The 15,241-nt window shown below is 36.4% G+C and overlaps 1 protein-coding gene across 3 annotated transcripts in view; it reads right to left on the bottom strand.

The window, feature by feature from the left end:
- The window catches only part of LOC111147330 (protein phosphatase 1 regulatory subunit 9A), a 299,050-nt gene that overhangs the window by 78,787 nt on the left and 205,022 nt on the right, over positions 1-15,241 (bottom strand). For all 3 annotated transcript variants that reach the window (XM_022503322.1, XM_022503321.1, XM_022503323.1), the window contains exon 5: positions 14,649-14,784. In XM_022503322.1, the coding sequence (XP_022359030.1) occupies positions 14,649-14,784 (136 nt within the window). The remainder of the gene's footprint in view (positions 1-14,648; positions 14,785-15,241) is intronic.

The raw sequence follows: 15,241 nt of genomic DNA, 5'->3' as shown, positions 1-15,241 counted from the left end.
CTCCCAATTGATATCTACCCTTGTTTCTATATCATTTTGGCTTCTGGTGAATTTTTCCATTATTAGGATTTTTCCTCAGCTACACTGATCAGTGTGACCACAGTGGCTAGCATCAAATCCAGTCAGTCTACTTCATATCATTAAGACCATTATTAAATGAAGTCCAAGCAACAGAATGAGTTCAGCTTGTAGTAACTGAGATCAACCATGATGTGTTTAAATAAGCTGTGGTTTCTCCTTCTTTTTCTGGGATTCTATATTGTTTCTGCTGGCCCACCTAGAAGAAAACAGCACACGTGTTTTCTCTCTTGTCCTACTATTACTGTTCTACATTGGCAATCCCTAAATGAGAGGATCTCCACTGGCACTAATGGGACAGAGAAGGGCAGGTGTATAACACATCGATTCCATTACACATAGAGCAGTGGAAGTCACAACAGTATTACATTACATCTGCCCAAAGGGTTTCGTCCAAAAGACCATTTTGCTTCCCTTCCCACTGTGAACACTGCCCAAACCACATCAGTTGAATTTGGGCATCCTTCCTCACTATGGGACCAGGTAAGACGGTGATCTGTGAGCCAGTATCCACACAACCATGAATTTGGGTGCCTCTCCTCCCAAAGTTCCCCAGCATATTTAAGGGGTTCATATAGCATCTGGTCTCTTTGAAGGACAAAGGAGATCTCATCCTGACCCCTAGTCACCTTCCTCCTTACAGCAGCAGAGTTCAGGGTAGATAGAGGAGGCATCAAGGGGCATAGAAGCAGAGGGTGGCTCTGAACCACTAACAGGTGCATTTATTTTGTTTTGAGTAGTGCAGTGGTTATTTGTGTTTTAACCAAACTTCCAGCATCTCCCACCTGAAGCACTATATAAGGTGTCATCATTACTGACACAACCAAGTTGGCTTTGGAGAGTCTTTGGCCCAGCAGCCCCGCCTTCACTCCCACAGCAGGAACTGCACTGGAGGCCATCTCAGCCTGGAGTCCAATCCTAAGTTTGGTTAGAACATAAGGGACAGGGAAATCTTCCAAGGTGGTAAGGCTAACAGTAAGAATTTAGCGAGACCGTTGAGGGACACTTTCTTATTCTCCAGCAGGTTACTTTCGTCAGCACTGTAGGTCAGTTGGGACCCAAATATTCATCAATAATTTCCCAAAAGAGATTGTCTATCTCAAAGAATTCTCCCTGACTGAGCCAATAAGCCTTTGTAGCAGTCAAGACACAACACAAAGAACTTTGAGACCTCTTAGTGTCTCACTGACTACAGCTGGCATGATGAAGTGCAGGAGGGGTTGAGTCAAAGGCAGTCTAGCTGTTGGTATGTCTCCTTAAACTGGCATTATATGCCTTGCTCCACTATCTCCACAGTGAACTCACTAAGGCTCTGAGGCTTTCCCAGGCTTCTGACTGTGGCAGCTGCAAACCCCTTCCCTCCCAAGAGCTAGGTTGTCAGTGTGTTCCTCTATGACTCTAGTCTGAACAAGGTCAGAACATTCCTCTAACCCAGAATGGGTCTTTGGACTAGTTGATAGAGACTAACATATCTTTGTGGTGATTCCTCAAACTCCAGTTTCCAGAGAGTGGTGAGAAGAGGGCCAGATCATACCTGCACAAGCAGGCCTGTCTGGAGAAGATGCCAGAGCTCAGAGAACCTGAGTCTTTTATAACAGGCAATGTCACCAACCTTGATCCAAAAGGAAAGACTATCTCTAGCTTCCAAGACTGTGCATGACACAAACATTTGATAGTTCAGAACAAAGGGCAGTCTGTGCCTCAGAAATATGAAAGCCTCGTGGAGAACTGTTTCCCAGCTATTATTTAATGGGGAAAAAGGTCTACAAAGTTCAGCTGATTTTTAACATCCCTATATTATTTTTCAAATTACCTTTTCAAAGACTGTCCCACTAATATTCCTTTCCACATACTCTGCCTGCAGGTAAACTGGTCTCTTTCTTGAATATATGCAACATTGACCTGATTCTAGATTACAGAAAACAAACAAACAAAAACAAAAACTTCTTGCAAATAAATATCAAAACCACAAATCTAAATTTGTACTTTTATTTTATATGTCCTTAGTTCTGATGACTCTTTTACACTATGGTTATTTGACTTTTTGGCAGGTTGCCTTCAAAGTGCTTTAAGCTCTTTACCATATATATTTATTGTTTCCAAAACAAAATAGCAAGCCTCTTGCGAGTATAAACCATATTTTTCCATGACTCAAAATTCCTAATTCAATTCCTCTTAACAAATGCTACCTACTCACTAAGACATAAATGCCACTGTCTTTAAGTCCCTGATAAATGTATTCTATATGAGGAGGGAACTAAAGATCCTTATTTTTCCCACTGAGATCCAGAACTAAACAGTCAACAGAGCAAAGTAGACCTCTGTAATTCAAATGTCACACTGCAATTTCAAATTGGCAGGCTTCCTTGAGTTTCGTTTTACTTACCAAGGAAACAATGAAGCATTTATTCTGATGCCAACAGAACTGTGGGAAGAGACTAAGAGATTTGTATTTCCCTGAATTTTTAATCTGCAGAAGAGAACAACTACAGGGACCAAAGTGGCACATGTTATTATTATTTCAATAATTCTGTAATTCTACAACTAACTGAGTCTTGGAAAATACGGGGTGTACCTATACAAATTGACTCACATGATTGCAAAAATGCTAACAGATGATCAGAGAGAACCAGAAGTCACAGTTATAAAATTTCTGGTAAATGAAAAGGTAAAACGAACACAAACATCGTTGATGGTATTTCTATGGATTATCTATGAATTAGTGATAAATATGATCTCAATTTTACAACGTCCTGGATAATTCTATTCCTTTCCTCATGGCTATCTGATGGGTTGGGGCCGCAATTCTTTCTTACAAAATCTCTGCAATACCAAGCAGGACTCAAAGGTCAGTTTTCCCGGCTGGACTACTCCAGATCTGATCGCACCTAACCTCTTCCCACAAACTCCCCAGGTCCTAGGCCTGACACAATGCATACTCTGTTTCAGTAGGTCTGAGGCTGAGTGGAGAAATCTGTAATTTTAAAGATTTTATTTATTTGACAGATAGAGATCACAAGTAGATGGAGAGGCAGGCAGAGAGAGAGGGGGGGGGAAGCAGGCTCCCTGCTGAGCAGAGAGCCCGATGCGGGACTCTAGAAATCTGTAATTTTAAAGAAGTACCATGAGATTGTCACATTGAGGCAAGCTTGAGATGCGGAGTCTTTTTTTTTTTTAAGATTTTATTTATTCATTTGATAGACAGAGATCACAAGTAGGCAGAGAGGCAGACAGAGAGAGAGGAGGAAGCAGGCTCCCGGCTGAGCAGAGAGCCAGACATGGGGCTTGATCCCAGGACCCTGGGATCATGACCTGAGCCGAAGGCAGAGGCCTTAACCCACTGAGCCACCCAGGTGCCCCGAGACGCGGAGTCTTAAAGACATTTTTAAGTCTTAGAGATCAGGAACTAGGTAATAGTCATTTTATATCCAGGTAATTGCTAAATATAAGAATTGTACATGGCAGATTTTAATCTTTTCATTAAATACTGAATTGGCAGGAAGCATATTTGTAAAACACATAGACAGTATATAAATAATGATATCACCACTACCAATAAACAACTTAGTTCAAGAAAAGGAGCAGTATCACTATATTCTAATATTTTTCTGTGTGTGCTTTCTTCATTCTATTTCAGTTGCATGCCCTTTAGAGTAATTCTGCTGAATTTTATCATTCTTGGTTTTTCTTTAGTTTTACCATGTTTATGTAGAGCCAAACAATGTATCGTTTATTTTTAACAGGTTTAAACCGCATTATCGGTGGAATCATATTGTTGGTATGCTCCTGTGTCATTTTTATTTTAAATGGTATATCCCTAGATTCTACCAGTTGTGGTGGATTATTGAAAGAACTCTGCATATTATTCCCTGTATGAATATACTAATATGTATTTACCCAGTCTTTTGTTGATAGAGGTATCAGTTGTGTACAATTTTTTTTCTTTTAGAAGAAAAATACTGCATGTCTTACAGCTCTTGTATATAAGAGTTTTACTAATTGTTTGGTAAAGAATATAACTGTTGAGACAACTTTACTAGATAATGTCAAATTGTTTTTCAAAGTGGAGGGGCCAATTAATATATCCTTTAACAAAGAATAATAGTTCCTTTCACTCTACATCCTCACCAAAACTTAAAATATCCAATTTAAATCAATTCAGTAAATACCAGATAGTATTTCATTGTGGTTTTTAATGTTCACATCCTGATTGCTAATATGTTTGGGCACCTTTTCATATGTTCATTGGCCATTAAGGTTCTTCTTCTATGACATGAGTGTTAAAGCCAATGGCCCTTTTTATAGTCTTTTCTTGTTGGTGCCTAGAAGTACTTTTTATATAATTCTCTTTCAGTTATTTATTTTTCAAATACTTTCTTCCGCTTCTGGTTTGCCTTTTTGCATTCATGTAGGTATTCTTCAGACGCACAGAAGTTCTAAATTTTAGTTAGCCAATTTTCTCAATCCTTTCTTTTATGGTTTTGCTTTCTTAGCTGTTTCACGTTAGCAAAACCACTTCTTACACTGAGGTCAAAAAGATATTCTTCTATGATGTCTTCTAAATGTTATAGTTTTATATTTTGCATCTGAGTAGTCAGTCCACCTGGAGTGAAGTTTTGGGTACAGACTGAAATGGAGGTTGCAATTTCACCACGTCTCCTTCACTGAAAAGCCTAACGTTTCTCAACTCACCTAGAGTGTTATCTGTCACTAATCCAATTTTCATATATGTGAGGGGTGTTTCTGGGCTCCTTGGCCAACTTGTTCCTTCTTTTGCTCCAGAGACTAAATTTCTACAGTTTAATAATAAATATCTCTTTTCTAAGGCATGCTATATGTCATGGTTATTTCTGGTGCACTGTTCTTTCCTACAGATTGTAGCGATAGCTTACCAACTTCCATTTTTAAATTCTTTAGAATTATTTTTACTGGAATAGCATTGAATGTATAAATACACTTAGCATTGACTCAAATTAAACTATTGAGTCTTCTGATCCATGAAAATGGTTTCTTACCCTTCCATATAAGTTTTCTTTCATATATTTCAGTAAAATTTCTTTTTTTCCATAAGGGTCTTGCCTAGGTTTTGTTTGACAAGGTTTTACCTTTTTACTAAAGTAATTAATAATTACTTAGAAATAATTAGAAAATAGTTATATTTTCTCTCTGCAAGCAAATTGAAACAGATGCTATATTTTGTATTAATTATGTGTCTAGATTTGCTAAAATTTTATAATATTTCTAATAATTGATCATAAGCATATCTGAGGTTTTCCAAACAGATAACCACATCACCTGCAATAATAACAATTTTATTTTTTCCTTTCCAACTTATTTTACTTCCTCTTCTTGCCTTCCAGTATGATGTCAAATTCAAGTAGTGACTGATTTTCAAATATTAATACTTGCATTATTGGCTAAACTCAATTTCACCATAATACCTCTTTTATATGCTCTTGGATAAGATTTGCCAATATTTTATTTATTTAGTTTTGGGGGGGGGGGCTTTGTTTTTATGAATAGGATGGACCTATTAAATCTTGTCATCAATATTTGGTTTTGGACCAACGTTATACCTCATAACCCAATACATCTCACATTCTCAAGATTTTACTGCATTCCTGGTATCAGAGTTGCACTTCTTCCATTTTTGTCTTCTGGAATAAGTTATATACAACTGGAGATATTTGTTCCAGTTCAGTATTATTGATAAAATAACTGGGAACTTCTCTTACTTTCCTTTCTTCCTTTTTTCTCCCCTGCCTTCTCACTTTCTCTCGGCCCTCTCCTTTTGTTCTTCCCTGTGAGTTTTGTACTTTGAAATTGTTGAAACTTTGACTTTTAAGCTTTGATTGAAGATGAATGGCTTTGGGTACTGGGTGGTGTAGTAAGTTAAGCATCCAGCCCTTGGTTGTTTCTCTCTCCTCCCTCTCGTACTCCTACTTTCTCTCTCAAATAAATAAATCTTAAAAAAAAAAAAAAAAAAAAAAAAAAAGAATGGCTCAAGAAAGAACATGCTTTTTTTTTTTTCTCCTGAAAGGTAGCATAAGTTCAGGCTGCTGTGATCAGAATGTCTAAGAAAAAAATTTTTCTTCCCTTCCACCCAGAGACAAGGTTTGACATTGGCAATTTCTCATGCAGACTTGGAGTGGAAGATTAGATTTATTTTCATCTTCCAGAGTATTGTAGCCCATGAGACTCCAGCTTTATGACGGAGTTCTCCAACTAGACATCCCACTTTGGTTGGGCCCTGACTTTGTCTACTGCAACTCAAAGAAATACGAATTACAGTCTCATCATAATATACAGGATACTTAGGATAAATGTAACATTATGAAAGTGAAAGAAGGCAGACAATAAGAAGTGTGTACTTTATGGTTCCATTCAAATGACATTCTAGAATTGACAAAATTAATCTACAGTGTCAGAAAATAGATTCAATAGTTTGATTTAGGCTGAGAGTTAACTGCAAAGTTCTGTAAGGAAACTATGTTAGGTAATGAAAATGTTCAGTATCTTGACTGTTCATGAACGTATTCATGAAACCGTCGACCCACATGAATACATTTAAAATTGGTGCATTTTATTATATATGTTATCCCTCATTAATGTTAACTTTATTGTCTGAAAATGGATTATATAATGATAAAACAATGAAGTTATCCACTTAAGATCTACACATTTTACTCCATATCAATTTTATGTCAATAAAATGATTTTTTTAAGGCCCCTTTAAGGACTGGAATTCCAGAAATCCATTAACAGTTTTTACCACTACCCTTACTAGCATCAATATCAGTTTAAAATAAATGGAATCCTTATCAAACCTGCTAAGCCTCCATAATAAGGCTGCTTTAGAACACTGGGGTCTTTGGTCAGGTCACCATTTAGTCCTTATTGCTCATGAAAATGTATTTCTATGATGACTACTGGGCAGAAGATGGCTCTCTATGTAATATTGATCTTGACGGTACTTAGGCCATTTCAACAACACTGGTTCTATTGTATGTTTATTCAGTTATGGTTAAAAAGAGGTCGTGCCAATGTGAGTCACCAAATTACTATTTCTAAGATCCAAAGGTTTTCAAGGAATGAAATATGTATTTTCATTTTTTTCTGGTTTTACATGCCAACAATTTTGGCGCAGTGTGATAGAGATAGGGTCTTCTTGCAAATTCACATTTTCTCAAAAACAATTAAGATATGGAAGCAAAAATCCAAAGAAAGGAGTGAAATCCCAAAGTGCCAAAGGACAAGTTCAGATTATTCCTCAGTCCCTATCTCCCATCTCTAGTCTTGCCAGGTCTGACATTTCTTTTACCCATGTACTCTGTGTCACTCTTCCCTCACTATCTCAGATTATGTTTCTAACTAAATTTTATCCTCATTTAACTCTACTCTCCAGTTTTCATCTTAGCATCCTTTGAGTGCTTCAATTCAATTCAATTTCGTGGCTTCCTCTTGTCTGCCCAGTGCTGTGCTCATGGTAGTGTGTATTAAAAATCAACTAGCTATTGAAACCTGTCATTGAAGAGATTACAAGCTAGTGGGGGATATTTATGGGTAAATGATGATAGAGAGAGCCACACACAGTACCGTTGTTGACTCATACAGAAAAGAGTCCCCAGCTCAGCTGAGAAAGTCTAAGAAGGCTTTGTAGAAAAGACATGCGAAAACTAAATTGAACCCAAAAAGTGAACAGGATTTGAAGGCACACAAGGTCGACCAAGAATGGGTTTAGGGAATGGTACTCCAGGAATAGAAGACCAAAGGAGCAAAGGCATGGGGACACCACAGAATCCTTCTGGCCCACTGGAAAGTAAGGTTGATGAGATCCATCTCCCACAGTGCCTTTCTGCATTTTATAACTTTTTGGTAAAAAATTATATTAAACTTATAAATGTTCTTAAAGTTGGAAAAATGCTGACATTTGTGTTTATTTCTGTGACATCTCTCAAACACTTCAAACTCCGTGATCCATTACTGTAATATAAAATTGTTCTAGCATGATTTCTAGGATGTACAAAGTCCATACCCTCAGAGGAATTTAATGGCATAGCAGACTTTGATGGGAGTTTATTTAGTATTTTATATCTCACTCATGAATAAATATCATCACAATGTGGTAGTTGGAAAGAAAATAACATGAAAACATATTCAAATCACTTGCATTACGATAAACAATATAAAGAAAATGAGCTACAAAAAGATGACATTATCTAGGCAACGGTGTCTTTTTTTTCCTTTTTTTAAATTTTTTATTTTATTTTTTCAATGTTCCAAGATTCATTGTTTATGCACCACAACCAGTGCTCCATGCAGTAGGTGCCCTCCTTGGTTTCTATTCTAATCTCTATCTTCCCTTGACACTATCCATCTTCCTGTCTGTGCTCAATATCATAAATAATGTTGTTTTCACATACAAAGAATATTTCTACAGAGGGTTCTTCAAGTATGGGATGATGTCTACCACGAGGTGATAGTGCGTGCATGCGTGTGTCTGTGTGTATGTCTGTGTACATGTACAATGCCTAGGCTAGATCAAGCATGAACACACAGTCTTCAACTAAATGTTTTCCAAACATCTTGATTCTGGGTTTCAATGACAATGACCAGTACTATAGATTTTGGGATCATAAACTAAAGGATGTAATTAAATTTAATGATTTTAAAGATCCAGTCAAATTGGAGTCTATAAAGTTGTTTAAAAAGGTTTTATATTTCTCCTATTCTTCAGGCTCCTTCCATCACCATAACTGAATCTCCATTTTAAGCTTGATTTCCATTTTTAAGCTCCTCTATTTCTGTTACTGACAGCTAAAGATAGTGAGAATTATTCTATTATTTGAAGTGTTATAGTTTTTTTAAGACCTTTCGCTATGTCTACCATATAAATCACATAAATAAGTAGCATTATAATTTAAATATATGTGTGCTTAGTTTTTTGAAAAATGAAGAACTTTGTATCAACAGATACTTTTCTAAAAAAAACTCACTGGGTTTAAAAACAACATATACACTGTATTGTATACACGTACAGCCTTATTGTTGGGTATCTTTTTCTTCCCCTTTAATATGAATCACAAAATATTTAAAGTGTTAAGGGTTAACAACATCCAGGGTTAAACATTAGGAAGTGAGTACAACTTGCAGAACCTGCATCCATATCTCAGAATTAAATACTATTTTCAAATGATAATTTTTCCAACTATTATTCAACACATAGAACACACAGCTCTAGAGAAGTTCTTTGAGCACAGTGCCAGTTAATAAGAAACACGGAATATTTAATTTCACACATGAAGCAGAAAGGTGCATATAAGCATTATTTTCCACTAAAACAAACAAACAAACAAACAAACCTTAAGGAAATAGTTGTTATTGTTATTGCTGTTGCCAGACACTCCTTGCAATTCAGCCACAGTGCTCTAAAATGGTTGACAACACAAATTAAAGAAGGCTTTTCCCCATTAAAGAGAGCAGCCCAAGGATAAAGGGTGGAAAATACACTGATGTTCCAGTCCAGCTAGAACACACACGTTTGAGAACTGGGAGAATGCCTCCCACTCTTAGTTTCTCAACATTATGAACAGTATAAAGTCAATTCACGTTATTAAAAGGCCATCCATAATAATTGCAATCTCTTGTTCACACAACACAAGCTGCTTCCAACAAGGAACAGCAAACAGCATGAGTCAAATTCAATGTTATCCCTTTAATGCTTTTCACCTAAAAATTATATTCTTATGAACCATTTAACACTTATGCAAACCATAGCTCCATTGTACTTCTGACTCTAATCATTACATGTTAACACAAGCAATAAAAAATGCATATCCATGTAGGTAGCTGCTCTAAATTGTATTTAATATCTTAAAAGATTCTAAAAGCTAATGTTCTCATGATACAGTTATAATTATATTAATTTGCAGTAATGAAAAAAATTATGAAAGTGAGCTTAAATTATGTTTTAAGAGAAGGGGCCTCAGTTTCTAGAGTGATGATTAACCTTGTTATAAACTACTGCCCGAAGAGACTTTGAAATACCATCTATAATCTAAGACTTTAAAATGTAATAATTACCATATTTTAAAAGCATATTTAAAGAAGCAAACCAAAATAATCCTATAATTTCAAAGTGCATATAAAAGTTTATTTTAATGTGAACGACTATATGCATTTTCTAATTCAAAAAAGTGCTACAGCACCAGCTCATACATCATTTCTAGTATGAGCAGACTGTATTTCACGCTGCATAATGATCTTTGATAGAAACATAAACCCACAACTTACATACATGACCCATGCTACACAAAACATATACCAGAATTACAACATCCCATCACTAAAAGGCTAAACATTGGTAATTGTGGAGTATGACAGGAGATTAAATTTGTTATTGAAAATTAAAATCTAGTTGAAAAATTTACCATACCCCCAGAATTTCGTGGGATAGTGTTGACTGTGTGAGGGGCTTATTGAAATCCTCCATCGTTACCTTCCAGATTGTTTAAAAAGAGAAAGAAAGAAAAAGAAATGAACAATAATTCTATTATCCAGAAATGCAATTGCTAATTACAGATACATTCTGATCTACATCTTAAATGTTTCAATTGCTCAGATTTAATCTTTCTCTTCCTGACAGGATCCTTCCCCTTATTCTTCAGCCTTTGGGCAAAGCCCTTTTAACTTTTTTTTTTTTTAAAGTCATAATATTTAATGGAGAGTAAACAGAAACAGAAATGTAAATTAAAACTGATTTGGTTACTGTAAACTCCTCTAATTTAAATATTTGAGGGTAAAAAAAAACAAAGTGTAGAAATTTAAATAGAGTTTGGGGATTATCTATATATTGTAAATTCTCTTGGAGTACAACTTATAACATCCTAAATCATCAAAACAGCTACATTTAAGCACACACAATGCATGATAAGGTATTCTTATTCCTGAATATGGTTTTGATAGAGAACTACTGTACTTTCACAATTTTTGGACATATTTCTCACATTGCAATGTTTTCCCTATAGGCAGTTCGAGCAAGCAGCTCCCTTCTATCAATGGGACGTTCCAAGTTAGAATCAACCTTGGATGATTTGACCAAAACCAGAAGCTATCTATCCCTCAGTAGACTATGCTGATCTAAGCGCTGGCTCTGGAAATTAGCTGGATGAACTTAGTTGTTCTGCATTTAATTAGAGGTTTTTTCCTAGTTGGCCCAGGGAATGTCACAGGGGATATTGTGAAATAAAAATGATTCTAACTTTGAAATCACAAGATGATTCCATAGATGATAAGAAAAGTGAGAAGCCAAGTGATTGATTACACAATTCAGGATTAACAAATATACGTAAATCAATACATTGTTCAATTACATATAAAATTAACTCAGGATCATTTACCCATTGCATAACCAATGGTATTGGTTCTTCTCACCTCTGTTATGTCTCTTGGACATTTTACTTTTCATTAACAGAGAGAAAGAGAATAGATAAAAAATAGGGACAGAGAACTCAAATTGATTTAACAATATTTGGTAGTATTAGTAAAAAGTGAATTTAAATAAAGTGTTTATACAAGAGTGAATTTTCATTATTTGTACAGCTTTCATCTCTCCTATGCACAGAATATTAACAGTTGGTTTTAATTGAGCATGTTTTGGCAACACACAAGAAAAGGAGAGAAATACAAGTCAGAGGGGAGCATGAGAGAGAAACATAAAGTCTCCTTGACCTTTTCAGTAAAGTGAAGGTTACTTGGAATAACATAGTAGCAAACATATGATTTCTATTTCCACAACGGAAAATAGAAGAAAAAGTTTAACCTAAAGCTAAACTCGAATTTTAAAAAAAATCATACACTCAATTATTCTTCCCTTTAAACCCTATCTTCATAGGATACTTACAGATTATTTGCCAAGAATAAAATAATTCTCCAAGTATTTAATTCCCCTATTATTAGAAATACAGAATAAAGAATCACAGAACCTAAGTATTACATGAAACTCTATCACCCAACACAGGAATCCTCTTTCCAACATCTCTTGTCACCCAGTTATTCTGTAGGTGCCCGAACAAAGACAGACCCATTAGTCTACCCCATTCAAAAACAGCAATATGTTGTAGAGTCCCGACTTTAGAGACAGGAAGACCCTATTCCCATCAAAAATCTGCCAACTGGGGGCGCTTGGGTGGCTCAGTGGGTTAAAGCCTCTGCCTTCGGCTCTGGTCGTGATCCCAGGGTCCTGGGATCAAGCCCTGCATCGGGCTCTCTGCTCTATGGGGAGCCTACTTCCCTTCTTCTCTCTGCCTGCCTCTCTGCCTACTTGTGATCTCTGTCTGTCAAATTCTTCTCTCTGCCTGCCTCTCTGCCTACTTGTGATCTCTGTCAAATAAATAAAATCTTTAAAAAAAAAATCTGCCAACTATAGCTACATGACTAGAAAAAGCCTCATTTGCTTCATTTCTAGAAAAAAAACATCTCTTCTGTGTGCTGTAAAGACTACATGAAATCATGTAGGGAATTGCATCTTGCCAAGCGCCAGGCACTGGATATTTATTTACCTTTCTTAGTCCTGAAAATACCTGCTCAGGTGACAACCAACTTTGCTTTCCTCATAAAAACCAGGCAAACAAACAAACAAAACTGCATATGATGTGCTCCTAAGTATAAAAGTTGAGTAACAAATATTCATTTTGCATTGACTCAAATTACTAAATTAGAGAAAACATTACATCAAACAAACAAAAAGCTTTAGGGGCTTGAGTTGAAACCTCTGGGACTGAATGTGATCAATTCCTCAACATAACTGGAAGCAGCATGGAGTACGGAGTAGGCGATCTAAAATTTTCACCGGGAGAGCTTTAAAGAACAATCTTATTTTCCCTCTTGCCTTTTGAGACTTGATGTTTTAGTTCACACACTCACAGAACATTAAAAGCTAGAAAGAGTACAGAAATTTAGCCCAATCTCAAAGCCAAAGACATGGAGGCCCACAGACTGCAAAGCCTGGCCCCCTCACCTTCTTCCACTTGATGTCACCCAAACTCCCCCCGAATTTCACACCCAAATTCTTTCTAGCAGAGCCAGCAGGTAAAAACCAAACCTGCAGAGAATGATTCTACAATCCTAAAAATAGGCTGGCCTCCCAAGCAAATCAGTGTCTCTGATAAAATACAAAACACTAGCAAAGAGAAACTGAAGGCTAAGATGAAAATTTAAATATTGGAGGAAATCGTTTTTAATTTCTAAACCAAGGCAACATTTTTGTACATTTTATCTCAGTATAGTAAAAAGAATACTTGCCATTTCAGATGGACTCTGCAAGTAAAAACTTAAATCAACTAAACAGAATTCTAAGAGACGAATTTAATCACATGAAGACTTTGTAATGTTTATTCTCCAATCAAAACTTAGCTGATAGACCATTTTTAGTTGTCTACTATAATGAATGGAGAATAAATTACACTGAACTACTAACACATAAAAAGTTAAGATATACTTGGGTTAAAACGTTCCAGACTAAAAACACATGAAAATATTCCAATGTCTATTTATTAATCTTCACTACGTCCTGGCTAGAGACCAACAAATGGCTCTGGAAAAAGAATATATTCAGATGAGTAGAGGTTGAACATATAAAGCTGCACTGTCCTTATATCAGGTGGTATAAATAATATGTTTTACCTGAATATTTACTATGTTTATGGAGTATGAAATACTCAGATTAAATTATTGATGGGTCTTTTGACATGCAAATATGAAACACATACATGTTTAAACATGTTTATAATAAAGCATGTTGTCCCATTATATCAATGCACATTTGGCATTTACATTAGAAATAGACCAGCATCTGTATTACATTACAACACACAAGGATTCCGGAGAGCCATTTTCACTTGGGGGTTAGCTTCTATTCATTTACTTGATCTTCTACAGAAAGCAGGACGCAAAATTATTCCAATATGTATCTGCTCTATGGGATATGTGCGGTGGAAATGCTTTGTTCTGCGTTATGTTAGCACAAATCACAGCGAGCAGATCCAAAGGATTTTCTCTTCCTGGAAAAAAGAAACCTGAAAACACCCAGCAGTTTTTAGCACTTTTCTGTGTGTGTTTGTGTACGTACGTGTGCGTTTTTTCGATCAAAATGTTTTGTGTTTTTTTTTTTTCCCAAAAAGTGTTACAAACTTACTGTAGAAAATTGGGGGAGAAATGGAAAAAATACAAAGCAGAGAGAGAAAATCACCAAATTCCAACAATAAAGACAGTTACTATTCATGTGTTAGTGTTTTTACTCTTTTTTTGTTTCAGTGAATTTCTTTTAATAGTGCAGTAAAACATGACTTATTTGATCTCAAAGCCTTCATGCTGTAAACAGGATACCATTACTTGATTCATAAGTTAATAACAGATGTAAGTAATATTTCTTTTCTGTGAGTTTGAATGTAGACACATTCTCCCTGAGAAACTGGAAAGAACCAATCCTACTTTTCCGTGGTAAAGAGAGTTTTGTAAAGGAGGAACATAGTGGGGAGAAAGGCAGGAAGGACCTTGTGAGCGCCACCTACCTCATCGTCGTCGGCGTCGTACTGGGCGTAGTGCTGCTCCAACAGCTCTCTCTGGCGCCTTTCTTGTTCCAGCGTCTGGCTTATCAACTGGGCAACCTCACTAACTTGTCCTGGCTTTTCTCGCCCAATAACAAATCTGTAGGAAGGTGAAAAGAGACCAATATGGTTGGATTCTCCAGCTTAAAAAAAAAAAAAAAAGTAACTGAGCTTGATAGTTCATCAAGGTCCGTCAAGCCTCAAGAAGAGAGTATCACATATATACTATAAATGGTATGCCTGAATGGAAGAGGAGGTTAGCTGTCAACTGAACAGGTGACTGCAGACGTACCCTAAAGGAAAAGAAAGGGGAAAAGTAAGGGACAATTAAAAAATGGTGTGTCTGGGTGGCTCAGTCCGTTAAGCATCTGACTCCTGATTTTCACTCAGGTCATGATCTCAGGGTCTTGAGACTAGCCCTGCCTCCAGTGGGTGCTGGGTGTGGAACCAGCTCAAGATTCTCTCTTCTTTTCCTTCTGCCACCCCCAACCCCCTACTTGCATGCTGCTCTCTCTAAAAAGGAAAAAAAAAATTACTTTGGGAGAAGACAAAAGAGA

The sequence above is a fragment of the Enhydra lutris genome, unplaced genomic scaffold (genome assembly GCF_002288905.1).
Source record: "Enhydra lutris kenyoni isolate GAN:26980312 unplaced genomic scaffold, ASM228890v2 scaffoldscaffold16, whole genome shotgun sequence".
Lineage (NCBI taxonomy): Eukaryota > Metazoa > Chordata > Mammalia > Carnivora > Mustelidae > Enhydra > Enhydra lutris.
Note: the sequence above shows the minus strand (reverse complement) of the source record. Positions and strands in the feature narration are given on the sequence as shown.